This window comes from Conger conger, chromosome 1 (assembly GCF_963514075.1).
Source record: "Conger conger chromosome 1, fConCon1.1, whole genome shotgun sequence".
Lineage (NCBI taxonomy): Eukaryota > Metazoa > Chordata > Actinopteri > Anguilliformes > Congridae > Conger > Conger conger.
Window position 1 is genome coordinate 6,692,762 of NC_083760.1, and position 16,653 is coordinate 6,709,414.

The window sequence follows — 16,653 nt, forward strand, 5'->3', positions numbered from 1 at the left end:
GTGTGCAACAGCAATGAAAGTTTGGGAAAGGACACCACAGTCTCAGTGAAAGCATACCCAGCTGGTGTACACTCCAGTTTGGTCAGAATGAAGTTGCCAACTACCAGCTGGTTTCAAAACATAGCGTGAGCTGGTCGAACCATGTTGAGTGTGGAGCTGGTCTGCACCGGTCAACCAGCGACCAGCTGCTCGAAAACCTAGCTTGACATGTTTTTTCAGCAGGGTGGTCGACTGCATATTTTGAAATATTACACACAAGGAAATGTGTTTACCTTCCTGCCGTCAGCCATGAAATACTTTCTTTACAGAAGAGAGTAACTTAGCGCTTTTAGCAATAACAATCCCAGCTGGTTAAATACGTGATTTCATCCTTGCAATTTGGCTGGGAAGGAATTAATTATCGAATATAACATTAATAAATTACTGTCACGCCAGGAGTGAGTGAGAGGGGGGAGGGCAGAGGACAACTCTGTTTTGCTCTCTTTCCCCCTCTCTGTTTCTCCCTCTCTCTCTGTCTCTATCTCTCACCTTCTCTCTTTTACACTTTCGCCCCTTTCTCTCACTTTCTCTCTCTCTCTCCCTCTCTCACACTTTCTCCCTCTATCTCTATCTCTCTCACTCTGTTTTCCAGTGTGTGTGTGTATACGTGTGTGTGTGTGTGTGTGTCTGTTCAGTGTTGTGTGTGTGTGTGTTCAGTGCTGTGTGTGTGTGTGTGTGTGTGTGTGTGTGTGGCAGTTTGTGTCTTTCAAGTTTTTAATTATGCTCTGGGAAAGAGAAGGGTAGAGATGTACTGCAGGAGGGGGTTGGGGAATTGAGAGGAGGGGGTTGAGCGAATGCAACACGCCACAGACGACATCCACCCACTGCACCCACTGACTAATTGCTCCGAGAAACTTCGGCAAAGGGAGCTGGAATTTCCCCCGACCAGAAAGCAGAGCTTGAATCCTGATCTGACATCCCCGTTCCCCCGGCCCAAATCTTCAGAACCTGATGTGTTTTTCCCCCAGCGCTCCAAATCTTAGATGCATGCACTGTACGCCAATTAGAGCCAAGATGTCTTCCAAGCCATAGTATGGAAAGCCAGCTCTTGTAAGGGAGGTCTGGGAAGAAGCTTTGGAGTGGGGGGGGGTTTGATTTATTTCGGAGTGGAACTGCAGCATAGCAAGAACAGGCCTTGTGACTCAAATCTCAGATGGGACACTGCCATTGTGTAATGTGATGTCACCTCCTGTGTGTAATGCAACGTCACTTCCTGCGTGTAATGTGATGTCACTTCCAGGGTGTAATGCAACGTCACTTCCTGCGTGTAATGTGATGTCACTTCCAGGGTGTGTAATCTGACGTCACTTCCTGTGTGTAATGCGACGTCACTTCCTGCGTGTAATGTGATGTCACTTCCAGGGTGTGTAATCTGACGTCACTTCCTGCGTGTAATGCGACGTCACCTCCTGTGTGTAATGCGACGTCACTTCCTGCGTGTAATGCGATGTCACTTCCTGTGTGTATTCTGACATCACTTCCTGTGTGTGTAATGTGATGTCACTTCCTGTGCCTCTCCGCAGGAGCTGCAGTATCAGCAGAGCCGCACCCGGGAACGCGGGGACAAGTTCGTCCCGGTGGTCAGCGACTTCATCACCGTGGCCAGCTTCGGCTTCTCCGAGCTGGAGGACCAGCTCAGCGAGGCCAAGGAGAAGGTACAGCGTGAACCCGGTCTAATAACACGACCTGCGACTGGTGCAGAACAAACACCTGCACCACAACCAATCACTGGTGATGTTATTGGTTTTACATGAGCTTGCATGACACTGTGGCACTCCAGGACTGGAGTTTGAGTTCCTTGCTGTAGTGGAGATTTTCTTCTGTCGTAGCTGATCTCCCATGAGGCCTGTGGGAGATCATGAGAGCAGGTGATTCAGTCCATGTGTACTGATCACAGTCCCACCCTATCTACAACAGCGTGGAATATGATAATGGCAAACCTTACGGAGATGAACTTACTCATTCATTACAAACAGAAAGCTCAGGCATTCGTAGATAAGACTAGCAGCAATACAAACTGCTCAGTGAAATTAAAGATGTGTGCGTGCGTGCGTGCGTGCGTGCGTGCGTGCGTGCGTGCGTGCGTGCGTGCGTGCGTGCGTGCGTGCGTGCGTGCGTGCGTGCGTGCGTGCGTGCGTGCGTGCGTGCGTGCGTGCGTGCGTGCGTGCGTGCGTGCGTGCGTGCGTGCGTGCGTGCGTGCGTGCGTGCGTGCGTGCGTGCGTGCGTGCGTGCGTGCGTGCGTGCGTGCGTGCGTGCGTGCGTGCGTGCGTGCGTGCGTGCGTGCGTGCGTGCGTGCGTGCGTGCGTGCGTGCGTGAGCGAGCGTATGTGTGTTTTTGGCATGCACGTTCCCCATTCTCTGTGTCCGCTCAGGGTTTGCCTGTCTCTGTTGAAGGAAACCCATCTGTATTCCACTACCGTTTTCCTTTTGTTTAATTCACAAAAGACCTCTCCTTCTCACAGTCAATCTAAAGCGCCACATAAAAACACACTTTAGAGCCAACAGCTTGGTTTTCCAGCTTCACACATGCACACACAGATACACACACACACACACACACATGCACAGACACACAGGTACATACACCCACACACAGACATGCACACACACACACACACGCACAGACACACACACCCACACACAGACACGCACACACACACAGACACATAAACGCACTCACACACTCACACAACGCATGCACGCACACACACATGCACACAGACAGACACAGACGCACACGCACACACAGAAACACACAGAAACACACAGACACACACACGTACACACACACACAGACACACACACAGAAACACACAGACACGCACATACACACACACACACGTACACACACACACAGAGACACGCACATACACGTACACACACACACACACACGCACACACACACACACACACACATACACACACGCACACACACACAGTGCAGAGTTTCCTGAGCGTGCTCTGTAAGGTGAGGCGTGTGGTAGGAGTGATCGCTGTGACTGAATGACGGGTCCCGGGACGGGCCGGGGGCCGCGGCTGGAGCCAGGGCGGGGGCCGCGGTTTGGGCAGGAGCGCGGGGCGGACCCTGGGGTCTCCTGGCGGGGGCTTCCGCGTCAAAACCTTTAAAGACGTCTGAGCTCCTGCCAAGCCCGTCCACAGCCGAACCGCTGGGAGCGGAGCGAGGGATGGAGACGCGGAGAGATGGAGAGAGACAGAGATGGAGAGAGGGAGACAGAGAGGAGGCTTTGTGGCGTAATGACTTAACCATCCCGGGGAAGCCCGCTGCTTCGGTGGAAGACTTTCTCTTCTTCTCTGGTTTTTTTTCTTCTTCTGTTTTTTTTCCTCTGTTTGCCAGATTTATTTCTTTTGAAACGCAGCCCGCCCTCCCCCTCAGCATGCTCTGTCTCTGGGAGACATGAAAGGAGGCCATTTTGTGGAGTCCTGGGGGCGGATGAGATGTATGTGTTTGTGTGTGTGTGCGCACTCTCAGAAATAAAGTGACGGTGGAGGTACATTTTTGTTCTTCAAGGATCAAATTCCCGCTGCACCATCCGTGCCACCTGGGTACAAATGTTTTTACAAATTAGGCTTGGGGTACAATTATTTGCACCGATAGGGTACCGCACCGGTGACAAGCATTTGTACCTTTCTAGGCACTTTACGTACCTTTATGTAAAGTGCCTTTAGTGTAGGTTTGCCCATGCACATGCATTTGAATTGTGTGTCTGCGAGTGTGTGCATGTGTACGAGCATTAGGGCGTGCCTCAGTTAGCCTTCAGCACCTCCTCCTCGTCCTCCTCCTCCTCCTCTCTGTGGAAAGTGTGAGCGGAGGAGTATTTTGAGGATCAATGGGACTCAGTGTTCATGCGGAGGAGACGCAGCAGCCCCCCCGGGGGCGGGGAGAGACCAGGGGGAGAGACCGCCTGGTTGCCATCACAAAGGCACGCCGTGTTTGCGTCCGTTTCTCAATTATTTACCCAAGGAGCGTCGGGGGCCCCGCGTCGCTGAAGCCCGCCTCGGACGTCACGGGGAAAACCGCGGCCCGTTCGGCGGGCGCGGAACAAAAGCTCCTCTGTCCTCCCGTTACCCAGACTCCCCCGGGGCCGGCCGTCTCTCCTCTCCTCTCCCGGGCACGTCGTTAGCTCCGGGTTCGGCGTAGATCCTGCGGTTTAAGTGGGAGGGCAAGAGCGCGCGATGATTCAGTCCTCCGGGCCACCGTAGACGTTCTGACAGACCGCTCTCCTCTGTGATGTCACTGCTGTCCGCCGTTGGAGCGGGAAATGTTCATCAGGGGTCCTCCGCTATCCCAGAGTTCAAAGAGGTTGCCCGTGTTTTGTGTCGGCCGGCTCGGTATGCATCTTGCCCGAATTTGATTTGTAGTTTGTTTTAAATCTTCTGAGTGGTAAAATAGTGTTCGGATGCAGGCACAGAGCACAGCTTTTAGCCGGTAAGCTTTTAGACGGTAACGGGGGTGATTTAAAGCAGTCTTCCCAGAACTGCAGGGCATTTAATGGGGTAGATATTCCCCAAATTAGCTGGACGTCCCCTCCGCCCCAGCTACTCCCTACACAGTGTTAATTCAGCTCTTACAGAGTATATACAGCGTGGAACCAACTGGACTCATATGCGCTTTGTTAGTGTTGAGTTATCACTGGATATTTTACTGTATGTTTTCAGGGAGGAAACACGTTTGACTGTCTGTGTGTGTGCTGTGTTGACAGGGTGCATTGTGGGTCAGTGGGTCGGAGAGTGGGGCTGTGTCCAGGCTGGGGTGCTGGCTCTGGGGGGTGCTGGCTGTGGGGGGCTGGCTGTGGGGTGCTGGCTCTGGGGTCGTGGCTCTGGGGTGCTGGCTCTGGGGTGCTGGCTCTGGGGTGCTGGCTCTGGGGTGCTGGCTCTGGGGTGCTGGCTCTGGGGTGCTGGCTCTGGGGGGCTGGCTCTGGGTGCTGGCTCTGGGGTCCTGGCTCTGGGGTCCTGGCTGTGGGGGGCTGGCTGTGGGGTGCTGGCTCTGGGGTGCTGGCTCTGGGGGGCTGGCTCTGGGTGCTGGCTCTGGGGTGCTGGCTGTGGGGGGCTGGCTGTGGGGGGCTGGCTGTGGGGGGCTGGCTCTGGGGGTCTCGGGTAGGCGGGTAGCCCCGGGCGGGCACTCTGGCGGTGTGGAGAGAGATGGGAACACACGCTGAGTTCAGGCCGGCGGCAGCTGATGCAGAAGCCTGGCGGAAAGGCGGGCGCAGCAGCAGCAGCAGCAGCAGCCGGGGCAGGCCGACGGCTCTGGATCCACTTTCCATGTCACCAGCGCAGTCACACTATCTGATTAACTATCAGCAGCCGTGGCACCGCCTGCTCGGGCCGAACACTTCCAGGCCTGTGCGCAGGCCCGGCCCGGCCCGGCCACTGGGAACCGGGCCAGGAGATTCTTGGAACGCTTGTCTTAAACGGCGAATTAGTCCCCCCGTACCTGCTTCCAGCGGGCTGGCCCTCCCGCCTTTTTTCCCCCCGAATATGAATGATGGGCTCAACTGTGCCTTGACGGTTGTTGTTTTTTTGGCAGAACCGCTCTTCTCCCGCCGTTACCCGAGCTTGTGAATAAAAGGGCTTCTGTTCTGGGTTTTTTGGGACGCCCCTCTTGTCCTGGCCCTCTCCCACCACTACCTCCCCCCCCCCCCCGTCTCTACATATCAGAAAGTCCCCAGTGACTAATTGTCAGGACTAATTACTAACTCCATGGTGACCAGCGGAGTGTCGGCTAATGAAACACGGAATTTGGCGGGATTGACAGGGGGTATGCTGGGATAGATTTGGCCGTGTGCGTTTGCCGGGGTGGTAGGTGGCGTGACATAATTACAGATTTCGGATATTTCAGGGATTACTGCAGGACACAGGACATGAAACGCGAGGACATCTCAGAGCTCGCATGCCAAGAATCTCGAGATTTATACACCCAGCCGTATCCAAAAGAGCATGCCGCATGTGCACTGCACATTTGTACATGTGAAAAGAAAATATAAGTCACGTTGAGTTATTTGCATCTTGGCATTTTCGCATGTGGCTGACGTTTCGAAATGTGAGCTACAGTTTTTCGCGTGAAAACGGAACATAGCGTCGGCTGCCCTTTTTCCGATCTCCTCTCATAAGCGGGATCGTTTTCATCGTTCGCATTTGTGCACATTTGGTGTTCACGTGTGGTTTTTGAACACGTGATAATTTTCGTAAGGGACCACGGCGACTGACTGCACAGACGTGACTTCACACGGATCGAATAGCGAGACCGGGATTAGCATCGCTAGTTCAGCTGTCACTACTCGGCAATGTAAACGATTGTTTTTCTTTCTTATTTCATTATATTAAAATAAAAATAAATGGGGGGGTGCATGAATGTAGATATAATATCCATCATAATCAATTTCAAATGTGAATGGGTTTTTCAAGCAGTTTCAAGCAGACTCATTTGCCTCTGGTGCGAACTGCTTGGCATCCGCTGAAATCCGGGTTGGGTATTTGGGGTTTACTGATGTAATGGGTGACTGTAGCCCTTCATAAATATGTCATAATGTAATGGGAAAAGCTCCGTTAATGCCTGGGTATGCGGACACAGCGCTGGCATTGCACTCGGGGGTAATTTCAGACGTTAGAATGCGTTAGAAGTGGTGATTAAGGCATGAGCGCAACTGTAAGCCATTGCTAATGTGGTAAACTCTCGCTGACTGTCTCATCCGGACTGCCTGTGAACCAGCACCCTCTGAAAAAGCATTAGCTCTGGAGTCAGGCCGTATTGTTTGGCGGGACCCCAGGATGTGGGCGGAGTCGTCCATGCGTCAGTCTTGGCAGTCCGGGCCTTCTGATAGGCTGAGGTCGGCCGGGGATGGGCGGGATTTCAAATTCGTGGATTTGGGTTGTCTATTTGCGTTTATGTCGTTTATTAGTAGTAACAGAAGTTGCTTATACAGTACTTTAATAATACGAGTCTACTAAAACTCCACCATTTTGACTGTGGTTTATAGGCACTTAAGAGGAGGTATTATATGATTTATAGGTATTTTTATAGCTTTATAGTGTTTATATTTTAGTGCGTGTCGGCACCCATTCCAGTCCTGACAGAGTGCCCTGAACGGTATGCAGGATGGGTTGGGGGGAAGGGGGTTGGTCGAGTTCAGGTTTGGGGTCTCTGTAAGGAGACAGGCTCTGGTGGAGCTGTCTCTAAAATAAGGGTGTATTTTTACAGTGCCCCCCAACGGGACCACTGGGTCCTGGCACAGGACCCCTGCAGCTGCCAGGGGTGCAAGTGAAGGGTTACAACACGTGCAGTGAGAATTCAGCGGACACACACACACACACACACACACACACACACACACTCGAGAGGGATAACAGAGCGTGTGTCTCTGCTGAATAACGGTCTGTTATTAAATCTGGGCACAGGGGGTTGTGGGTAAGACAGAGACACAGAGGCTGATGTTGTGGGATGATTTGGCAGTGGGACGGGGGACGGGGGACGGGGGGCGGGGGGAGAGGAGGAATGGTTCTGATTTTGGGGCTCTGCTCGTATGGTGACAACATATGGTAACATGCTGTGAAACCCTGTCTCTCCCCGTCTCAGTGTCTGTCTTGGTGAAAATACTTCTGTCTCAATCTCACTGCACATCTCAAATGCTTTATTGGCATCAAGTATTTTTAAAAAAAAAGGGTATTGCCAGCAAGTACTAAAAAAAGATTACTACATGTTCTAAAAAAGATTACACTACTATGACAACACAGCAAACAAAACAACAATAATAGATGTGCACAAGTTCTCTTCTCCTGCAGAGCCTCAGGTATGGCTGGGAAGTTTTGGTTTATTGTTTTACATTTCGGAAGGAGACGTTCACAAATTTCTTTCTATTTGTCACATTTGGTGAGGGAAATGCAGCTCTGTCTCTATGTCTTGTTTTGTTACCTTTATTTATGTCTCTCCCTCTCTCCCCCTCTCTCTCTCCCTCTCTCCCTCTATCTCTACCTCCTTCCCTCTCTCTTTCTCCCTCCCCCTCTCTCTCCCCCTCTCTCTCTCTCTATCTCTCCCTCTCTCCCTCTTTCTCTCTTTCTCTCTCTCTCTCTCTCTCCATCTCTCCTCCTCTCTCTCTCCCTCTCTCTTTCTCCCTCCCCCTCTCTCTCCCCCTCTCTCTCTCTCTATCTCTCCCTCTCTCCCTCTTTCTCTCTTTCTCTCTCTCTCTCTCTCTCTCTCTCTCTCTCTCCATCTCTCCTCCTCTCTCTCCCCCTCTCTCTCTCTATCTCTCCCTCTCTCCCCCTCTCTCTCTCCCTCTCTCCCTCTCTCTCTCTCTCTCTCTCTCTCAGTTCGCTAAGGCGCTGAGGCACTTTGGCGAGGACCAGGGCCGGATCCAGCCGGACGAGTTCTTCGGGATCTTCGACACCTTCCTGCTGTCGTTCGGCGAGGCCCGGCAGGACCTGGAGAACATGCAGCGCCGCAAGGAGGAGGAGGAGAGGAGGGCCCGGATGGAGGCCATGGTGAGCTGCACCCCCCCCCCCCGTCTCCTCCTCTTTACCCCCTCTTTACCCCCTCTCTTCTCTTCTTTTACCATCTCCCCTCTCCTCTCCTCCCCTTTGTTCTTAGCTGCTCATTGTAACGCAGGTGTAACGGTCACTGCTTGCTAATAGGTCCAGTCAGCAACGTGTCATAGTCATGTAGGCGGAGCCATCGTAGATTGTAATATATCAATGAATAATAATGTCAGCAAATTGCATTCAGTCGTTTTATTTAAATGCTAAAATAACAGGACTGGAGTGCTGCTGTCCTTATGCAGTTCCAGAGTGGGCAAACGATCCAACTCAATCGCCTGAGGGTATCACTCCCTGACGTCTTTTCTGTCTTATTAAATCCCACGTCAACTACATTACGACCCATAAACTACATGTATGTTCTTGCCGACTGGATCTATTCAATGCTCTTTAAATGGTTTAGGATTACCCATCTTTTCCATTATGACATTTTAAAAGGTGAAAATGATTCCCTACCAACACTGTTAGACTCTTTACTGTGAGGCACATGAGTACAAGCCCTGATGTACTAAAGGTGCTCGCTATATTTCTGCCAACTTTCCGCCATTTTCCCTCCAAGACTCAGCTAGGTGGAGTCGGTTATAACTCTAAATTGCTAAATAATAGAAAGGTATTCAACAAAGCAAATCTTTGTTACCATTTGTAAAGGCAGACAGAAAATCTCTTTCTCTAAATAGCTTAAAGTGGTCATGGTTTTTCCGTTTAATACAATGCACTTATCGACAGTAACTGTATGGGTCTTTGTTTAGAGGAAAACAGAGTTTTGTGGAATGCAAGCCTCCGTGTTCAAGCAGTGCTACCGCCAATTCTGTGCCAGGTTTAAGTCTCATTGACTTTGATTTAGTGCATATCTGCAGATAACATTGTTTAAGTGCAATTTAAATGGCAGTTTCCTCTCATACTGTAACCCCACTGTAGCTGGGTTATCTGACCTCATTTTTCTTGCTAGTCAAGTGATTTCTGAGAGCGAGAGACCGAGAGAGAGGGGGAGAGTGGTGGGGGGTAGTGGTGAGTTGAACACAGGCCTCATACAGTGCAGTCCATAAGTATTTGGACAGCGGTACAATTTCTGTTCTTCTGTTCTGTACGCCAGCACAGAACAAATTTAATTGAGGGTATTTACATCCATATTGGGTGATCCATGTAGGAATTACATCTCTTTTTACACACAGCCCCCCCCCCCATTTTAGGGGATTAAAAGTAATTGGACAGTTGGCTTCTCAGATGTTTCTCATTAGTCTGGTGTATTCAATCACTTCCTTCAGGCATGTATAAGAAAGCGTTCAGTATCTAGTCTCGATTCTAGGCTTTTGATTGCCCTTTGGAGTCTGTGATTGGTGTTTGTCAACATGAGAACCACAGTTGTTCCAATGAAAGGCAAGGATGCCATGGGATTCAAATGCTAACTCCCTGTTAGCCAGGGAGTTTTTCCCTGCCACTGTTGCCCTAGGCGTACTCTTGGGGACCGGCTTCTCTGTGTAAAGCTGCTTTTTGACAAAGCCCCTTTGTTAAAAGCGCTATACAAATAAAAATGGATTGATTGATTAGTGTTCTGGTGTTCTGATCATCTGTCTGACCGTCTGTCTGTCTCTCTATCTGTCTCTCTGTCTCTGTTTCTGTCTCTCTATCTGTCTGTCTGTCTCTCTGTCTGTTTAACTGTCTCTCTATCTGTCTGGCTGTCTCTCTCTCTCTGTTTGTCTCTTTGACCGTCCCTCTGTCTCTCTGTTTGACCGTCTCTCTATCTGTCTCTCTCTCTCTGTTTCTGTCTCTCTCTGTCTGTCTGTCTTTCTGTCTGTTTAACTTTCTCTCTATCTGTCTGCCTGTCTCTCTGTCTATCTGTCTCTCTCTCTGTCTCTCTGTCTGTCTGTCTCTGTCTGTTTAACTGTCTCTCTATCTGTCTGCCCGTCTGTCTCTCTCTGTCTGTCTCTGTCTGTTTGACCGCCTGTCTGTCTATCTGTCTGTCTGTCTCTCTCTGTCTGTTTGACCCTCTGACCGTCTGTCTCTCTATCTGACCGTCTGTCTGTCTCTCTGTCTATCTGTCAATCTGTCTCTCTCTGTCTCTCTGTCTCTCTGTCTGACCGTCCCTCTGCCTCTCTGTCCGTCCCCCCAGCTGAAGGAGCAGCGGGAGAGGGAGAGGAGGTCGAAGAAGAGCGCGGGGGGCAGCGTGTCGGAGGAGGTGGGCGAGTTCGACGACCTGGTGTCGGCGCTGCGCTCGGGCGAGGTCTTCGACAAGGACCTGTCCAAGCTCAAACGCAACCGCAAGCGGTCGGGCAAGGACCTGGCGGAGGGCAGCGGGCGCGAGAGACCCGTGACGAAGGTCAACTATTAACCCCTGAACCCTGACCCCCGACCCCTGACCCCCGGGGAGGGAGGGGGGGGGGGCGTGACGGACCGTACGGCTCAGGGCTCACGGCCACGCACCTGAAGGATAGCAGACACACCACAAAAAAAATACACCCCCCCCACCCTCTCCCCGAATTTTACCCCACTCCTGTGTTCTACAGAGGTGAATGACAACACAGGGGGCCCAAACAGACAATAACATGGACGGACAGACTGACTGAGACTATGAGCCCCCGTTCCCCAAAATCCTCTCGGGCCGCCCCGACACTGCGCTCCACAGATGGAGAGAGAGGGTAGGACTATGGCGATCTCTCTCTCTCTTCCTCTCCCTCCCTCTCACCCTGTCCACGGAGGAGAGGTCCGGCTCGTGCCCCCACCACACTAAACCTCTCTGCAGCCTGGGGGGTGCAGGGGGCTGTTTTTTTTGGGGTGGAGCAGTGGGGCAGTCCAGACAGGAAGAGAAAACATCCCTGACTCAAACCCTGCCTCTTCCAGTTCTGCCCGTTCCGCAATGGCTGCGTAGCCCTGCAGGGGGCGATATACCACTGTGTTTCTCCCACTCTGTGGCTCTCAGTGACGTAGGGGGCTTTTTCCCCCTGTTTCCTGGCTGGGGGGAGGGGGGGGGAGGGCAACGCGGAGAGACCCCTCCCTGAGTGATAAGATAACGCTCCATACAGCACTTTTAGCCACCGCAGCTCAGGATCCCATGATGCTTTGCAGCATCCGTCGCCTCGGTCGCCGCCGTGCGGGAAACGGGCGATCCGAGACTCCGCCCCGCGCTCCGAGGTCCCCGCTCCCAAGTGCCTTTTCTTCCACCCGCACATTCCTGGAGACAGCTTCCGAGGGCACTCGGGAAAGAGGGGGAATGCCCCACTCAGACCGGATGGGAGAGGGATGGATACAATGGGATGGGACGGGAATAGGGCCGGAGATGGGATTTTTTTCCGACAGAGCAGAAATTGCATCGAAATTAACGTTGATGTGCCGTTGCACAAAGAGAAGGAAAAAAAATGTAAGATAAAAAAAATTTAATAGAAAAAGAATTTGAGGATTGTTACGGCACTTCCCACCGCCAAAAAAAAATAAAAATAATTTCTAATAAAAAAAAAGAAGAAGAGAATGCATTAAAGAGGCAAACAGGAAGGCATTTATATATTTATACATAGGAGCGGACATGCTAACGTTGAAGAATTTTGGTTTTCGATTGTGTTCCCTGTCATTTTTGTCTTCTTGATTTCATCGCTAATGTATCTGTTGTCATATTTGAGGTATTAATGTGTCCATGGTTTATGGTCCCTACCACTTTGTGTTATGTTATAGACACCCCTCCCATTCCAAAACTCCAGATCTCGCTTGCACTGTAAATGTACTTAAGAACCCCCACCGCCTCGACTTCCGTGTTCCCCTGACATATTCTCCCATGATCCTTTGTGTTAATACCCACAACTCCTAGCTGTTACCTAGTTTTTTTTTGGTCCCGGGTTTTTCTGACTGTAGAGATATAGGCTGGTTGGGTCACTCTTAATTTTCACATTTCATACCTAGTTCACAGCTAGCTTCCACCTTTTATTTTTGGGGGGGGGGGGTGGTTCTGTTTGTAAATGTGTGGTATTGTATGCAGCACTTAAAAGGGTCAAGATGTGGTGGAGTGTTTCTCACGCCATTGATGTTGTCCAGTATGGAGGAAAAAAAACAGAAAAAAAAAAAACTTGTAAAGCACACCAAAAACTGAACAGGAAATGGACTGAGTATTCTCACCCTGAGCTCAGAGCCCCTGGCCCTTCCCCGCAGACTCCAGACATCCAGACAGCTGGCTGAGGGTTCGAGTCCCCCTCCCTCTCGGAGCGAGCACAGCCAGACATCGCCGAGCGGACCGGACCTCGTGCTGCAGCCCTCTCATTCTTTTTTTTTTTCTTTTTTTTTTCGTTCCTCCTCTTCTGGGGTTTCTGCTGTTTATTTTACACATATTTGTAACGCTCTAGCCGTAGCCAGGACAAAGGTTGCGTGAACATTGAAGTCTCGCCTGTTGCTGCTCTGGTGTTTGTCTGGCTGTGTGAGAGAGAAGATGGAGGAGGGGGGGCCCAGGTGGAACCTCCTTCTTTTACGGAGCTACGTCTCCGGGATGGCTGCTTGGGATGAGGCTGGGGGGGGGGGTTCCAGAAGGGTCCTCTGAAGGAGTTCCGGAAACTTCCATCACCCAGTCTATCGTTTCCCATGGCAACAGAGAGGAGAAAGGCCCTTTTTTCTGAAATAAAGGCATCCATGGCGAGGACAAGAGCAAGGGATGGCCTGGGACTTGGAGCTGTCAGACAGACGGACGGACGGACAGACAGACGGACGGACAGAACCGGAAGCCGGGCCCCTGGGTGTCCAGGTCACGGGACTGGAACAGGGGAGGGATGGACAAACACAAACTCTGTACTGTGGGTCAGCCCTGGCCTCACTGTGGAGCGGATCCCTACAATACTCTGGAAGGAAAGGAGGAGGATGGAGGGAGAGGAGTGGAGGAGAGGAGAGTAGGACGTATGTGTTCTGCACTTTTACAAAAGAACGGATGTGGACTTATTTCACGAAGCACTCTCACCAGTGACAAAAAAATAATAATAAAGAAATAAAAAGCACCTTTATTTTCACCAAACTGTAAAAAAAATAACACAAACGCTAGTTTTTTTTGTTTTTTTTTTAAACACGCCTGCCGATCCCTGGAAGATGTTACTCTCTGTCCCGTACACGCGGTGTACATGCAGGTGCCCCGTGCGGGGGAAACCAGCGTCCGTCCGGTCGTCGCGGGCAACCGAGCGCGCAGATGCGCGTGCGCCGTCGTATGCGGTCCGGTTCCCGCGCGCGAGGGGGCCGGCCCCGGCGCTAACGGCTGCCGCTAACTCCGCCGGCTCTCTCCCGTCAGTGAGGAAACGTGTCCCTAGTGGTCCCCGGTACGGAGAGAAAACCCCGCTAATTGCGAGGCTAATTCCCCACACTTATCCGCGTCTCCGTCGCGTTAGAGCGCTAATGTAGCGAACGGCGCTTAAGCACGCTCGGCAGAGCTTTAACCGGGTCTCTCCGGCCCGGCTTCCAACTCCCAGCAACGAGATTAAATCTTTATTGGACAAGCGGACGAGTGCGGGTGGAAGTACTCTCGGCGTATAAATTAAGACGCGGCGGCGTACGAAGAGAGGCGGGAGCGCGAGCGATAAAGTTTAATGAAGCGCAAACGTCGAACCCCTGACGGGTGTTAGCGCGCGACGGGGGAGCGGGAGAGGTTATGAGCGCAGCTGCCAATCGGGACGGGCCCGTTTGGGGATGGGTAATTTTGGCAGCGGTTTGTGATGACAGATGCTAATCCAAGAGTACCCAGATGCCCTTCGGTTAGGGGGGGGGGGGGGGGGGGCAGTTGAGCTCAGTGAAGAGGCTTGTCCCACCTGGCTGTTAAAAAGAAGATTAAAAAGAGACCGTGTAGCAGTTAATGTGCTTTATGGAGCCGGGGGTGTCTCTGTGGGGGCAAACAGACGCGTTAGACCGTAATCGACACCCTCGTACGCCCCACCTTAAGTGCTGCGCTCTTCACCTTAATCACAGACTCTCTCCGCTACACTCCGGGGTTCCTCTGGTAGAGAACAAGTGTGTACGCTTTCCCAAAATACTGATACAACCCCCATCCCAGGCCGAGCAGAACCAGAACCAGAACCAGAACAGGGCTGGAGCGTGGGGGTTTCAGGCCCGAGTTCTGGACTGGCGGGGGCTTTAGTAGGAGTCCTGCGCTCTTGTTTTGGAGGAGATGAGCCAGGACCAGCCCGGTGATGAGCCTGGATATGCTCTGTGTCTCCAGCCTCCTCGTTCGCCCTGCGTTAGTTAAAGACGGACATCGCGCACACACACACCTTTCAGATTTCACACACACACACGTTTCCCAGACCGAGGGGCCAGCGTTTTGGTCTTCCGGAAACGGCCTACGTCGAGCAGGAACGCGGTGGGAACGAGGGGGGGTTTTCTGTGGGTATTTCCCAAACCGGCAAACACAGAAGAATGGATGGTTTCTGTATGGAGAGATTACAGAGGGAATAGAAATGAGTGATGAAGAGAAACGGTCTCATTTTTTAGCATAAAAGTGCAGAGAGAAAACAGGCTAAGTCACTGAGCTCGTGCGCGCGTGCGTGTGTGTGTGTTTGTGTGTGTGTGTGTTTGTGTTTCCTCCCCCTAGGCGAAAGAAGTCATGTGACTGTGTGACCCCCCGCCCATTTCTCAGTGCCCCCATCTTCCCCTAACAGCGTGGTTCCCCCTGGTTGCCATGGTGATGTAATATACCCCCCCCACACACACAAGTTTGGGGTCCTCTGACACTGTGTTCCCTACTCACTGTGAAAGTGTGAGCTGCTCCCTGTGTGTGATGAGCTAGAGTAAGCCCCCCCTTCGGGTCGTCAGAGAGCTCAGTGGAATCCCCTCACTCCTCTGTCCCCCATCCTTGCCCGTATGCATTTTGTTTACCCGTAAGTGCCTCTTTTTGACCGGTTCCTTCGCTGTTGTTGGTGGTGTTGTGTGTTTTTCAAGCTCCCTCAGTGAACCATTTAGGAGAATAAACTAAAAAATTATGTCAAAAATAAATAATAATAATAATAATACAAATTTTAAATACTGTGCTGGTTTAATAGGGGGTGCAACTGACCTCAGATGTAATTCTTCAGGGGGTAAAAATGCTCTTTTAAACACGCCGCAAAAATCAGCAGCAAAATCACGTCTGTGTCTGTGGTACATACAGTACTTGGCTGTTTTCACGATTTCTCTGTTAAACACTCACCAACACTAAAACTAAACAAGTACAAAGCAGATATTGTAGAATCTTAATTTCTGTATTAACTGGCAGGGCCAGCTAGCTTTGCAGGCGAATATTCCTGATTATTAACTTTATGTTTTAGTATCTGGTGGCAATGTTTCTGTAGACAGTAGACGTGGTGAAGTTGTACCTCCATTAGTGTCCCATAGAAATAGCCGCAGGTTTTATGTCGCCGTCAGGGAAGAACGGAAAGACGAGTGTCCCTTGAAATCTGGACGTATTAAAGGCTTTAATTTGCGCTAAACAGCATAGTCAGGAACGTCCTGTTTAGTCTTTAAATCAGGGTCAATTCCTGAAATCTGTTCCCAGACTTTAATCTTCAAGAAGTCGTTAAGACGCGGGGCAGGACAACACAGAATGCTTTGCTTTTTTTCGTCACGCTTGGCATCTGAGACGATTACAGGTGGTCTGGCAGCACCGCAGTATTGACCCTACAAGCTGCCATTTTACCAAAAATATATGTAATATATAATAATGTAAATAATTTTTTGGTTAAGATTTCCACTCAGACAAACAAAAAAGGAACAACAACAGTTAAGGAATATGAGTTGGAGAGTAAGTACCGTTTCTTATGTAATTTGGACTGTCACTCTAGATAAATATTTTTTCCTCAAACAGGAAAGTATAACGGTCATAATATGTAACGGTATATTAAAAAAGACGAATTTTATTTTTCAAATAAGAGGTGTATTAAAGTTTCAGAATCGACAGTATTATTATTATGTAATTCCACAAGAGTTTAATGCTACACGCGCGGCTGTGTTGGACTAGGCCGCCGTGTAGGCCTTGCTGGATGGGAAAAGGAAATAAGTGAGCCGGTTTCTGAATGCACTTTGGAGCGAATGATTCCCGGTCGGTCGCTCGTAGTGGCTCGGTCCTGGTAGCAAGATGTTGTTACAG

The 16,653-nt window shown here is 50.9% G+C and overlaps 1 protein-coding gene across 7 annotated transcripts in view; it reads left to right on the forward strand.

The window, feature by feature from the left end:
• daam2 (dishevelled associated activator of morphogenesis 2) overlaps window positions 1–12,018 on the forward strand; it is a 156,274-nt gene extending 144,256 nt beyond the window's left edge. For all 7 annotated transcript variants that reach the window (XM_061260835.1, XM_061260826.1, XM_061260869.1 and 4 more), the window contains 3 exons: window positions 1,563–1,694; window positions 8,361–8,531; window positions 10,693–12,018. In XM_061260835.1, the coding sequence (XP_061116819.1) occupies window positions 1,563–1,694; window positions 8,361–8,531; window positions 10,693–10,911 (522 nt within the window). In that variant the 3' untranslated portion in view covers window positions 10,912–12,018. The remainder of the gene's footprint in view (window positions 1–1,562; window positions 1,695–8,360; window positions 8,532–10,692) is intronic.
• The last annotated feature ends 4,635 nt before the right edge of the window (window positions 12,019–16,653 follow it).